The sequence below is a fragment of the Schistocerca gregaria genome, chromosome X, assembly GCF_023897955.1.
Source record: "Schistocerca gregaria isolate iqSchGreg1 chromosome X, iqSchGreg1.2, whole genome shotgun sequence".
Taxonomy (NCBI): Eukaryota; Metazoa; Arthropoda; class Insecta; order Orthoptera; family Acrididae; genus Schistocerca; species Schistocerca gregaria.
Genome location: NC_064931.1, coordinates 217889249 through 217903709, shown reverse-complemented (window position 1 = coordinate 217903709; position 14461 = coordinate 217889249). Strand labels below are relative to the sequence as shown.

Below are 14461 nucleotides of genomic sequence, written 5' to 3'. Positions count from 1 at the left end.
ATGTGTCCACATTGGGACAATGTTATTGTTGTGAGCTGTGCTGCATGCAGTGTAGTGTTGTGTAGTGTAGTGCTTAGCATCACTGGCTGGTGCACTGCTGGCCACCCATTCAAACCTGACCTCACCAATTATTTGTTGTTTAGAATTTATCATTTCTGGAAGTTTCTTGAAATGTCTTATGACCATAATGTTAGTATATTATGGAATATTCAATATTTTAACAATTAGCAGCATTCAATAGTCTTCAATGTTTGTATCAATAGCTGCACTCTCCATCCAGAAAGTCAGTTCTGTTTAGACTGTACATTGGTGTCAGTAATAAATGTACTTTCAGTACTAAGTGTTCATTGAAGACCATGGCTTTGGATTTAGAATTGACTGTGATTTAGACATTAAATTCTTGGAGATGCTGGATATTGGTCCCACTATTTCTTGATCCAGTACCTTTTGACCCAATTGGTCAGGAGGTATTAGAGAATGTTAAAGAAGTGTTTTATCAGTCTTTATCACCAATCTTTGCCACCACCCATATGTGGCAGGAAGAATGGACTTGCTCAACTCAGACTAATGCCACAATCATTAAATGACAATCCAGTATCTGTCTGATACAGGTACAACCAACTTCTACACCAAGTATAATGCCCAGCAAAAGAACAGACATTTGGAAGACAGAGGACAACTTGTGAGTGTATTTTCAGTGCAGATGCCCATGACACATTGTATGGTACTGCAGAGAAGGAAGTTGAGTTTGCAGTGTCTACTATGCCACCATCACAACAGTCCTATTTACACAAATCAGCTGCAGTTGATTGTAACTGACTTGTGGGATGAAGTCCATCACCATACCCTGGAAGAGGATACTGCCAAACATATGATAGCCTTCCTCACCCCTGTATAGAGGTACCAGCCATTCACCTAACCACTGACTTCTGGAAAACAAAGTGAGGCGACTGTCTTTGGAGGTGAGACTGCCCCAGACACAAATTCTCCGTGGATCAAAAATCACTAAGATGTCAGGGAATCTCATTGGTGTGACCTTCAATGGCCAATCTGTCAGGGTACTGTTTGACTCAGGCTTTTTTTCCTGTAATGTTGGGTGCTTATTTTCACCAGCTAAAGAAGACTGTGTTCTGTGATTCAAAAGCAATTGTGATGAAAGTCCCAAATGGGAAATACATCCAGCTGCCAGGTACATGTATTGTGAAAATAACTTCCATTGTCAGAAGACAACCCTTAAAATTTTCCATTTTATCAGAATGTAGTCATAATGTTATTCTCAGCTGAGGCTTCTTGCAGGTATCATAGACAGTCATAGATTGTGGGAGATCAGAGTTCCAGATTGAAGAAGTCATTCCAACAAGCATAAATAGCAAAGGTTGTTCTGGATGGTTGTTTCCTGTTGAAGACATTGTTATCCAACTATCAACAGTAAGCTGAGTTCCAGTCATCAATCAAGATACTCAGTTCAATTGTGAAGCTATTGTCAAGTACTAAAGGCAACTTGGGCTCACAAAAGAAAGCTACATGCCAGTAATGATCATAAGCATTGTAGGTGGTCAAGAAGAACTTTGGATCATTAATTATCATGAGCACACACAATTCATCCCTAAAGGATGTGTGTAGGGATATCAAAATAAGTTCAGTCAGGGCACCTTAGCATCATTGGTGAAGAATCATGCTACATTACCATCACAAACAATGCAGGGGCGTAAGCTACTTTTGAACTGCCAATAGGATCTGGCCTGACTGAGGAGCAATGTTGGTGAGTGATAACCATTCTGCATCAATTTTCAGATGCTTTCAAATCCAGAGTGGAGAAAACACAGACCAAGTGGCCTATGGCAAAACACAACACTGGGAATTAACCATGAATTAGCCTGCAATTATACAGAATGTCAGCATTGAACAATGGACAAGCATGGAGGAAGTGGAGAAGATGCTGCAAAATTACATCATTGAACCTTCAGAGAATCCTTGGTCCTCTCCTGTGATCCTTGTGAAGGACAGCACATGGCGTCTTTGTGCCCTACCAACAACTGAACAAAATCATGAAAAAAGATGTCTATTGACTGCTGTGTATTGATGACATCCTAGTCTGCTTGAAAGGAGCAAAGTATTTCTCCACTATCAACATGTAGACAGGCTGCTGACAAATTGAGATTGATCACTAAAATATGAGCTTAAAGTTATGCCATTTGGACTGTGTAACATTCCAGCTACCTCTGAACATATGATGGGCAACATGCTTTGACACCTTAAATGGATGACATGTCTTTGCTGTGTGGATGACATTGTCAGTTTTTCAAAGACTTTGAAGAACATCTAGCCCACCTTACAACTGCGTTGAAGTGTGTTCAGACTGCAGACATCTGCCTGAATCTCTTCACCAACCAAGAAATAAAACTCTTGGGGTCTCTTGTGAATAATGATGGAGTCAGTCCCAATCCAAAGAAAATAAGAGAAGTCACAGATTTTTTGACCTTTTGGCACAATTTCTCAGAATGTGCTCACACTACCAGTATTTTATAAAGATCTTCTGTAGTAAGGTATATTCGTTGCAAGATCTACTGCAGAGAAATGCCAAATTTTCCTAGAATGGGGTATAAGAAAGATGTTTCCTTGTGCTGAAGGAGTTCTTAAATCTTCTCCAATTTTAGAATTATATGGCAAGAACGCCAAGACAAAACTTCCCACTGACACTAGTGGTTTTGTGATTAGGTAAAACTTCAGAAAGGTGCTGAAAAGGTGACAGCTTATGCTTCCAGAGTACTCTACAAATCTGGGATGTACTACTCTGCAACGAAGAAAGAGCTCCTTACAGTTCTTTCATCCATCGACAAGTTCTGACCATATTATCTTGCAGACCATACTTCATTGTGACAGACCACCATTCCCTATGCTGGCTGACAAGCCTGAGTGATCTGTTGGTTTGATTGGTGGGATGGGCACTGAAGCTTGATGGGTATGATATCACAATGACATACAAACGTGTGCAGGAACACAACAATGGCAATGGTGACTGTTTTTCAAGGAATTGTTTGGCAGCACACGGAAGCACAGGTGAAATCTCAATCATTGCTACTTTAAATGGCATTGCTACTACACAGAGGGAAGGGCCAACACTGCTGAAAACCATAGAAGCATGGAAGAAGGAGGAACTCACCAAAGGAGAATTACAATTAATTAATAGAGTATTTTATAAGAGGAACTATGATTGAGCAGGGTGAAAATGGTTGCTTATCATCCCAGTCCATCTGTGGTCAGCTGTCCTGAAGTATTTTCAAGATGCTGCAATGTCCAGGCACGTGGTGTTTGTGAAAACTGTGAAGACTTTAAGCAGAATAAGATTCAGGTGCTGCTGTCCAGGTCTCTTCTGAGCCATTAGACACTATGTGAGTGACTGTAAGGAATGCCACTGATGGGAGCTTTATGTCGCAATTACCTCCACGGCAGCTGATACCAATTCCACCTGTGGCAGCACCATTCCACAGGATTTGAATCAGTCTCTTGGGGAGGTCTCTTAAGTCAACAGATGGGAATTGATGGTAATAGTCTGCACTGACTATCTCACCCAGGCTATCATAGTTGGCTTCAGTGAGATCTTCTGAAACTGTGACTCACAGTTGTTTGAGGAGAAGGAGGAATACCATGAACCTGTGATGCATGCTGCGTGAAGTAATGGTTAGTGTTGTTGCCTGGTGTGCTGCAGATTGCCAATTTGAACCCAACTGCCAGGAATTATTTGATATTTAGATTTAATCATTTATGGAAGGTTTTTGAAATATCTTATGTTCATTATGTTTGTATATTGTGGAACATTTAATGTCTGTGTAAGTAGCAGCATTCTGAAGTATTCAGTGTTTGTAATGAATAGCTGCACTCTCCATCCAGGAGGTCGGTTCTGTTCTGGTTGTACACTAATGTCAGTAATAAATCTAACTGTTGAACATCTTCGATGACCCTGCCTTTGTACTTGTAATTGATTGTGGCTTAGATGTGATATTATTGCTGACCATTTGCATCTTTTATATGATGTCTTTCCCATCAGATATGTCATTTTTCAGTAGGACACTTATCCATGCCACAGAATAAGAATTATGCTGCAGTAGTTTGAGAGCATAAGGATGAATTCTAGTTTTGCCAGATAACTTGCCATGTACCAAACAGATCTGAGATGTCATTGAGTACATCACCTCTGTGCTCATAAAAATAAAGTTTATAATACCTGCACAGCTATACAGTTGGCCAAATTAATATTCTGGCTGATCAGTGTGCTACCATTTGTTAAGTACAGGCCCTTATATATAAGACATTGGACCATTCAAACACTTGGTTTTTACAGTAAATTATATGTGTATCTCTAACAGTGCAACTCTTTAAGAATCAATGCAATGGACAAGATATGCCACCCTAGCAGTTTCTACATTGTGTGTACAAATAGTAAACAGTTGGACATATGGTATGTGTTGTTTATAACAGTAAAAAGACTGTATGGGTTTTATGCAGAGTGAGATTTTGATATGTACAAAAAAACCAAAGGATATACACATGATATGGAAAGGAAACTGAAAAGTAATATAAATTTTTTATGTAAACCAACATTTACAAAATTATTGCTACTTTTCTGTAGCTCAGAGATGACAAGTCAAAGGGACATAAAACCAACCACTTCAGATATAAAATGATCATATCATAAGAATTTAATGGGGCTGCATCATCTATAAAAAGAACATTGATTGGAAAATGCTTAAAAACATTTAGTAATGAACCAAATAGTGTTGAAGCTTTGGAAACTTTGAGATGTCTTTTTGTAGATTTCTACATATAAAGGAAAGAAAAATAGTAGAAACTCAGGCTCTCTTTACTTAAAGATTCCTTTTCAAAAGCCAGTACAAGAAAAAGGGAACGAAAATGATTGGTAAATAGTAAAATAAGTCACAGATGACAAATTCACTCAGGGCACAAGGGTTGAGAGAGTCATAGCCATAGATATTAATGTCAGGACTAATAGTAGAGAGTAACAAACTGAAATCTTATTTATGGGAAATCACTGCTATACTTAGACAGAAAAGTATGTTAATGGAGCAGAAATTAGGGAAGAGGAATTGCCATGATGTAAAACCACCTCCATCACCATTTAACTTAATTCATTAAACAGAACAACTCTGTTGAAGCTCCTATGTTATAAATCTCATGTGTGAGAACTATTCAGTAGTCAATTTGGCATGACCCATTCAACTACCAGTATTAGCATAAAGATCACTTGGCTTTCAACCAGAATGAATGGATGAACAATACTCTTTGAATGAACAAACCATGTAACACAGTTTAAGCACTTGGGTGACTTTTGTACAAAAATAACCATGAAAAATATTTTCTCCCGCTCTCAACTCTTGAGATATTCACTTGTCTGAAGTTTATTTTCAGCACTTGTTTGCATTCCCTCCACCTTATGCTTCAACTTATACCCATATCTTTTTTTGTATGCCTCTTATTTCTCATTGGCATTGTTTGTTTACCCTATTTGGTGCTCAGCTTAATTGTCTGTAGTCAAGTGTATTCAGTATCTCTTTTTGCTCTTCATTTCTATTGTTTTACATTGTTTGCCATTTCATGTCTTTTTTCATGCTTCAGATTCTATTAACTGATTTTCTCACATCTGTGTATTCATTAGGATTCCTATGGCTATCTACCATTTTCACTTATGTCTTTATTGATAATTTGTCCTTTCTAAATTTTTACTCATCAGCTTCCTCTCTTACTGTAACAACATGTAACCTGTTGTTGGTGCCTGTTCCATCCTAACTTCTAGTGTGTCTTGTGGACTAGAATTCTGAATGAGTTGAATGGCTGCATTTTACTTTTAATGGCTTTCACATTTCATTTTTTGCTTTAAACATGAAGTTCACAGTTTTGATGCTTGAGGTGTCATCATCTTACTGTCTGCTTTATTAGTAGTGCCATATTTCTGTTGGTTTGGTAAGTAAGTGTCTTCATCAATCGTAATGAAGGAAAATATGACCATTTAGAAATGGCCAAAATCAGATGAAATGTCATTGCCTCCAAAGCTTTCAATGATTTTTGTTTAAGCACAAATGACAAAAAAAAAAGGGAATGCAGAAATATCATATCTTAAAATCAAAGCTATTTTTTCCGAGTGTTTAAACAAAGGGGACATTTGATGAGAAAAACCAAACTAATTTATGCCAGCCTAATAAAATTTAGTTTTTAATGTCATGTTCTGATTTTAAATAGAAAAAGTTTATTGAAAGGATAACTGACAATAGTTTAATCAAGCCAGCATAGATTTCTACCACTGAGAGTCACTTGATAATTAATGTTTCATTTCTAGGTTTCCAAATATTTGTCATTAGATTAAAGGTAGTTTTTAAATTTTTCCTAAATATACCTTATTTTTCTTTATTACTTACAGGTTGCTGTTGTAGGAAGTCACATTCCTCAGGATACACCGAGTTCAAGAGAAATAGGAAAATGCCAATCAATGCAAGTACAACTTTTGAAGTCAAAAGAAGAACCAATGCTAATATCTTTTTCTGAAGATAAAGATTTTTATTGTCAAGCCTGTCATGAAATGCCATTGCATACAGATAGAATTTGTGGAGAAACTGTGACAGATACCCCTCATTTAATTAGAGATGAATCATATGACTCACTTGGATTCTCCAAGGGGATGCCAAGTGAAGGGTCATTGGATAGTGTCTGCTCAGAACTTAGCTTAGATTTATCTTTACCAGAAATTTCTTTGGGAACAAGTACAATGGTTCGTTTTGAAGGTATACAGCAGGTAATTAACCAGATAAAAAGTAACTGTGACAACATGAGTGAAGACTTTGAGACAATTAAATGCAATAGAAATTTACCTGGCATGTCCAGCTTAATGAAAGGGGGAGCAACTTGTGATCAAGATATAAATGATGCTCTTCCTGAAGAGGAAGCAGAAAATGTCAAAGAGCAGCGAGCACGGGCCTGCTTTGCAGGACTATACAGCCTTACTGTTATAAACAATAGCACATCTTCTGAACTTTCTGATGCATGTCTAAATACTGATAATAAACAAGGAAGCTTTGGATCAGCTGAGTCATTTGAGTGGGATTCTCCAAATCATGTAATAAGTACAGAAGTTTGTGAATCACCTAGTAATTCAAAAAATATGTGTGTTAGTGAATCAGAAGGACTAAATAGTGCTAGCAACTATATCAAAACTGGCATAAATATTGAGGAAGGAAGTGCCAAATGTAATGATGCAGATTATTTACTCTATCGTCAGTCTATAAAAGTAAATGAAAATACAGGTATAACAACTGCTGCAAGTGAAGATGACTTGATGGCGCACTTGGAATGGGATGATGATTTAACAGAGTTCACAGAAGAAAATGGTAACACTAAACTTGATGGTGACTTTATGCATACATTGGAAACATTGGAAATGGACATGGAAGCAGAGCTTCAAGTGGAAGAGGATTTTGCGAAAGATGATTTTCTCATAGATGGTGCAGATAGTGCTATGACAAGCTTCATCTCAACAAGGAGTGGTACTGATACTTGCTCAGTAGAGAAGTATGTTTGTTACTGTACGTTCTCTCTTTTATGTAGATAGTTATTTTGAGTCATTCTTTGTAATTAATTCTAAATAATGGTTATTTTCCACTGGAAACAAATATATAAATTTTGCTTTCTGTTTTACACTTTCAAACTGATATTTCTTCTACTTAGCAATAATTGTACGTTTAGTCTGATAGCCTTCACGGTTATTCTCAGCAACTTAACAAAGAATAAAAAAAGATTCCTGTGTACTTTAACCAACTTCATAACTAACAACACAACTTGGTTGGAAATTTCTGATGCCATCAATCTCAGCTTCCAGAGAAACTTCAATTTTACTTTTGATTAGAGTGCATAGACTGTTTACTTCAGATTCATCTTCATTACATTTCCACTTACTATTATTAGTTATTCTCCATCATATAGTTCTTGGAATTACAAAATTATATATTTTGGAAAAGTCTGAAATTTTGTAAGAGACTGGTACCTAAGATTTCTGGGTAACATTTTACAATTATTTTGTGTCATCATTGATTGTTTTCAAATTTTTGTCTGTCTAATTTCATAAAATGAGAGGCAATGTCAAAATATTCTCAGCAGAGTAACCATGTCAATCTAAAATTATTTCTCAAGCTTCTGGCAGTTATTAACACTACCCATATTGCCACAGGATAGAATCCAATTACAGAAATGTGTCCCATGAATCTAATAGTGTTAGCCACAGCTATAACTACTACTGAATGCTGCTACAGTGGTACCCAATTGAAAGTGAAACTCAAATCTCCATGTTTTAGATCGGAATTTGTCATGACCAAGAGTTGTTAAGCTTGACTTCAAACCAGCAACCTAAGACTACAGCATTCTCAGGAAAGCTTTTGGGTTTACTTTGCACTCTTTGCTATCTTCTGAGAATGCAGTTCCAAATCACACTCAATACCCTTTAGAAATTTGTGGAAGATGAATTGATTTCAAGTATCTCTACAGTTATAAAATCACAATAATTTGAAGCATGTTAAAGGTCTTGGTATGGGCAAAGTTTGTTGTGTGTGCCCCTACGAAACTATTTTCTGTGATGACCAAAATCTCTGATTGTTCATTTTGTAACCAAATAGACACATTCTTGTTAATTGTTGTAGATAACATTCCCACCACATAAAATACAATTAGTTTGAGTGCCCAGCAATCACAGAAAACAGACTCACTAACCAACACAGGAGAAAGTATGATAGCAGCTAGTTTGCTATGCAGAACTGTTAATTACCTACATTCAGGCTGCTTCTTCCACTGAATAAAATTGCAAACTTTACTATTATGGCTATTGACAACAGCTTGTGACAAAGGTGTCACAATGAATTCAGTACTGGCATCAGTATTTAATGCATTTGTTGTACAACCATATACAAGGATTCTACATCAACATCTACATCTACAAGGTTACTCTGCAATTCACACTAAAGTGTCTGGCAGAGCATTCATCAAACCATTTTCATACTACTTCTCTACCATTTCACTCTCAAATGGCACTTGGGAAAAAGGAACACCTAAATATTTTCGTTCAAGCTCTGATTTCTCTTATTTTATTATGATGATCATTTCTCCCTAAGTAGGTGGATGACAACAAAATATTTTCACATTTGGAAGATAGAGTTGGTGATTGAAATTTCATAAATAGATCTCACCACAAAGAAAACCGCCTTTGTTTCTGTGACTGCCACCCCAACTCGCCTATCATATCAGTGACACTCTCACCCCTATTGCACGATAAAATGAAACGCGCTGCCCTTCTTTACACTTTTTTGATGTCTTCCATCAGTCATACCTGGTAAGGATCCCACACTATGCAGCAATATTCCAGCAGAGGACAGACAAGTAGTCTGTCTCTTTAGTAGGTTTGGCGCATCTTCTAAGTGTTCTGCCATCAAAGTGCAGTCTTTGTTTTGCCTTCCCCACAATATTATCTATGTGGTCTTTCCAATTTAAGTTGCTTTTAATTGTAATTCCTAGGTATTTAGTGAAATTGACAGCCCTTAGATTTGTGCAATTTATTGTGTACCCAAAATGTATCGGATTTATTTTAGTACCCATGTTGATGACCTCACACTTTTCTTTGTTTAGTGCCAATTGCCACTTTTCGCACCACACAGAAATTCTCTCTAGATCATTTTGTAATTGGAGTTGATTGTCTGATGGTTTTACTAGACAGTAAATTACAGCATCATCTGCAAACAATGTAAGGGGGCTGCTCAGAATTATCACCTAGATCATTTATGTAAATCAGGAGCTGCAGAGGGCCTATGACACTACTTTGCGGAATGCCAGATATAACTTCTGTTCTACTCATTGATTTATCATATCACTATGAACTGTAACCTCTCTGAGAGGAAATCATGAATCCAGACACACAAATGAGATGATATTCCAAATGCATGCAATTTGATTAATAGTCACTTGTGAGGAATGGTATCAAAAGCCTTCTGGATATGTAGGAGTATGGAATTGACCTGAGATCCCTTGTTGACAGCAACTTCATGGGAATAAAGAGCTATCTGTGTTGCACAAGAATGATATTTTCTGAATATGTGTTGGTTATGTATCAATAAGTCATTTTCTTCAAGGTGATTCATACTGTTTGAGTACAGTATATACTCCAAAATCCTACTGCGAATTGAGGTCAGTGATATGGGTCTGTAATTCAATAGGTTACTCCTAATTCCTTTCTTGAATATTGGTGTGACCTGTGCTACTTCCTAGTCTTTAGGAACAGACCTTTTGTCAAGTGAGTGGTTGTATATGTTTGCTAAGAGAAAGGTGCTATTGTGTCTGCATACTCTGAAAGGAACCTGGACCGGAAGACTTGCCTTTATTAAGTGATTTGAGTTGTTTCGCAACACCTAAGATATCTACTTTCATGTCACTCATGCTAACAGCTGTTCTGGTTTCAAATTCTGGAGTATTTACTTCATCTTCTTTCGCGAAGGAATTACAGAAAACTGCATTTAGTAACTCTGCTAGAGTGGCACCATCATGGGTAACATTTCCATCGCTATCACACAGTGACAGTATTGACTGTTTTTTTTTTTTTTTTTCCACTGGTGTACTTTACATATGACCAGAATCTCTTTGGGTTCTCTACCATATTTTGAGACAATATTTCAGTGTGGAAACTATTAAAAGCATCTTGCATTGGTGTCCACACTAAATTTTGAGCTTCCAGTCTTGAGGATTTTGCATTCTTCAGAATTTGGCATGCTTTTTTCATTGCTTCTGGAACAGTGTTCAGATGTGTTTTGTGTACCATGATGGATCAGTCCCGTCACTTACTGACTTATGCGGTATGAATCTATCTACTGCTGTCAATACTGTATCTTTGAATTTGAGCCATAGCTGGTCTACACTTACATAATTAGCTTGGAAGGAATGGAGACTCTCACTTAGTAAGGCATCAAGTTAATTTTTATCTCCTGTTTTAAATAGATATTTTTGCATTTATTTTTAGTGGTTTTGGTTGATATGGTTTTGAGCCTTACTACAATGACCTTGTGTTCACTAATCCCTGTGTCTGCCATAACAGTGGCAACTATTTTTTTGCAGCTCATACAAAATAGGTACATGTTTCAAAGTTTTACTGAGCTTCAAAGTAGTCACCAACATTGTGTATAACCAGTGATGTTTAAATCATAGGATACTCTTATGACCTGAGAGGTATAAGTTTGGAATTTTGCCCAATATTCAAAACTCACTGTTCTGTACAGAATTGTTGTGTAATTTAGAGTCTTCTTCTCACACTCCATCAGTGAATAGAATGGGAAGAAACAATAATGTTTGATACAATTAAAAATAACCATCAGTCATGCAGCATGAAGTGATGTGGAGATTAGATATGTAGATGAAAACACTGCGCAGATTCTGCATATTTGGTAGACAAGGAGGTTCTATAGGAACAGTTGAAGCATTTTTGAAACTGTGTTTTGTTACAGTGATTTACCTAATTATTTTACTGTAGACATGTAGATCAGCATTGATGAACTCTGCTCACATCAAATTCCTGAAAATGTAAAGCCATACTTTCACTGAAGATGTGTTCATTGTTAAAAGCAATTCATCAGAATGAAAGTGACTGGTTGGTGTTAATTGACCAGTATGAGTGGCAGTGATGTCAAATGTAGAATTTGTTCTCTCTTGTCTGTGTAAAATTTTTAACCATTCCTGGCTTGATTCTGCTACTCACAAATTTCAACAAGCTCTGGCATAGTGATGTGGGTAGGTGGGAGGGGGTGGGGTGAGCACTCAGAAGAAACTCATATCAAATGCTTAAGTCACCACATGCCTGTTTAAAAAAAATCAGACTCAAAGGGTCTGTTTTGGAACAGATGGAATAATTAGAGCACAAAAATAAGGGAATTTTATTAATACATAAAACACACCCAGTTTAATAGTGCCCAAGAAATCACAGAATCGGTGATTTCAGTTCGTAGAGATATAATTAAGGAGGAAAGCCCTGGTTGGATGGGGTGGTTTCCAAGTCATGTAAGACTTGCATTCTGATCACTGTTCACATACCTGAAAGTGTTTGCATCACATGTCTTGGAATATTAGTTCCTGGTCAGCAATAGAATGGAGTCTGTCATGAAATTTTCATATTGTTATTGTAAATTAATAAAAAACATGCAATTAGTGCACTTTGCTAGGTACCTTGGTAACAATTGTTTCATCCTCAGTGCAGAATGCATATTTTGCAGCGTTTTCCTCATAAAATGAATCTGAAGAAGACAATGAGACAAAAAATGTTTGCAAACAATAGTAAATACTTTAGTATGTAATTGTGTAGACTGATTTAATTAAAACATTCCAAATAACATGTGCACAGTTTCTTTATTTTCGTCAGAGTTACAGCTGTCGTAAAACAATCCAAATAAATACTCACTGAAAGTGTTCAGCAAAAGCAAAGTTGATTTTCATATATTCTGCCTCCAGCTTCAATGCACTTTTGAATTCTCTTGACAACACCATGTGTAGCTCTTCTGAGGTAATCTTGGTGTCCTTTTACAAAGGCAGCACTGTTCATGATGAAAGCAATCAACTTGTCTCTTGTGTTTACTTTTTCTTTTAGACTTTGCCTTTCAGTCATGTCTACAGGAAAAATCTAAAAGTGGAAGGTCACAGGACCTGAGTGGCTAAGAAATTTCTGCTAATCCACCTTCCAGGGAATGTGAAGTCTAGATGATGTGTCACCTGATGACTACAATGTTCAGGGACCCAGTCATGCTGGAAGAAAATATTTGTCCTTGTAGTCAAAAGAATCTCTTCCAATAATGCTGGGAGCTCATTTGCAAAAAAGTGTAGATGATGTGGTAACATAACAGATCCAATAAACTGATTGTCTACTGTACCGCACCACACAGTTACAGGAAAGCATTCTTGAAAAATATGCCAACAAAGACTTACTGATTTTCCTCAGACCATCAATGTGGGTAACAAGTCATATTGATTCTGCCACAAGTGACAGTGGCTAGATCAATAAACAGTAATCTGACTTACTCAGCATTTTGCAACTAGACAACAAAAAATTCTGAGCCTCTGCCCTCATCTCCTCCTTGAAGGTGTTGAATCTGCTGTAAATGATAAGGATAGAGGTCATGTGTACAGTGTGCTGTGACTGGTGGAGGAAAAGTTAGTGGAGGTCTTGGGAAGGCAATGCATTCCTTGCCAGTTGCTTACTGGCCACTGCTCAATGCAGATTGCTCATAGTGTGTACCTGTGTTCAGGTGACACATCGAGAGATCAAAATATCACGATTCACTGAACAGCAACAGCCCATTCAGTTTTGTGTTAAGTTAGGGTAATTTGGCTCTGAGAACTTCACAATGTTTAAACAAACTTTGGAAATGATGTGATGTCTCATACTAACTTCATTGTTAGCAAGTTCCTGGCCATGCAAAATGCGTCAGTGCTGCCCCAGCCACTGTGCAGTCCCAGTCTAGCACCAGCAGACTCCGTTTTGTTTTCTCGAAGAAAGTGAACCTTGAAGGGCCATCAGTTTGGGATGCTGGATGCCATGAAAGCTGCCATGACAAGGTGTCTGAAAGAGGTTCCCATTAACATTTTCCAGGAACTCTATCTGAGCTGGTGGAAAAAGTGGATTGATGTCTAAGACTTTGACTTTTATTTTCAGTAACCTGTTCTTTATGTATTAATTTGACTTATGTTCTGGACACATCTTGTATGTGCCTGCCACATTTTGTATGAGAAACATTGATATGTGTAGAAATTCTTTGTGTACTTGTTGAAGGACTATGCTCTGCCAGCTGAATAATGTCTTATACTTCATCTACACTCAATTCATTTGCACATTCAAATGAAATATGACTGCTTTGCTTTGCATCATTCTCAGGCAGTTTAGTGAAATCATTAGAAAACATTCTTGAATCTGTCAATTTGTGATCCGGAAGACGTCGAGTATTGATCATGTGCAGGAGCAATGTTCCAGTACAAAACACAAGTACCATACCAGCCTACTCAGCATTTGTAAATGGGTGCGGCATACTTACACAATACAATAGACGTGACCAAAAGATCACAAGCACAGTTGAAAAATTCAATTATATAGACTCAAGTACAATTTTGCAACATGATATCTAAAACAAAAATGACGTCTGGTAAATAAATCCATTGCAACTGAAGTACCAAGAAGCAGAATGAAAACTTATCTCCATAACCAATAAAAATTTGACACATGTTGTAAGGAATGCTTTATTTAAATTAATCTATACTATGACCTCCTAAAATGTTTGCTGTCCTTTGTGAAACATTGTGATTCATAAAAATACGTTAGTGACCTGCCCCGCCTTTGCATAGCTAGAATTAAGTATCTACAGCTGGATGACTTGCCTCAAGTAAA

General features: G+C 37.1%; 1 protein-coding gene across 2 annotated transcripts in view; it reads left to right on the top strand.

Moving 5' to 3' along the window:
- Positions 1–14461, top strand: part of LOC126297484 (uncharacterized) — a 338377-nt gene that overhangs the window by 247067 nt on the left and 76849 nt on the right. For both annotated transcript variants that reach the window (XM_049988365.1, XM_049988364.1), the window contains one exon: positions 6434–7578. In XM_049988365.1, coding sequence (XP_049844322.1) covers positions 6434–7578 — 1145 coding nt within the window. The remainder of the gene's footprint in view (positions 1–6433; positions 7579–14461) is intronic.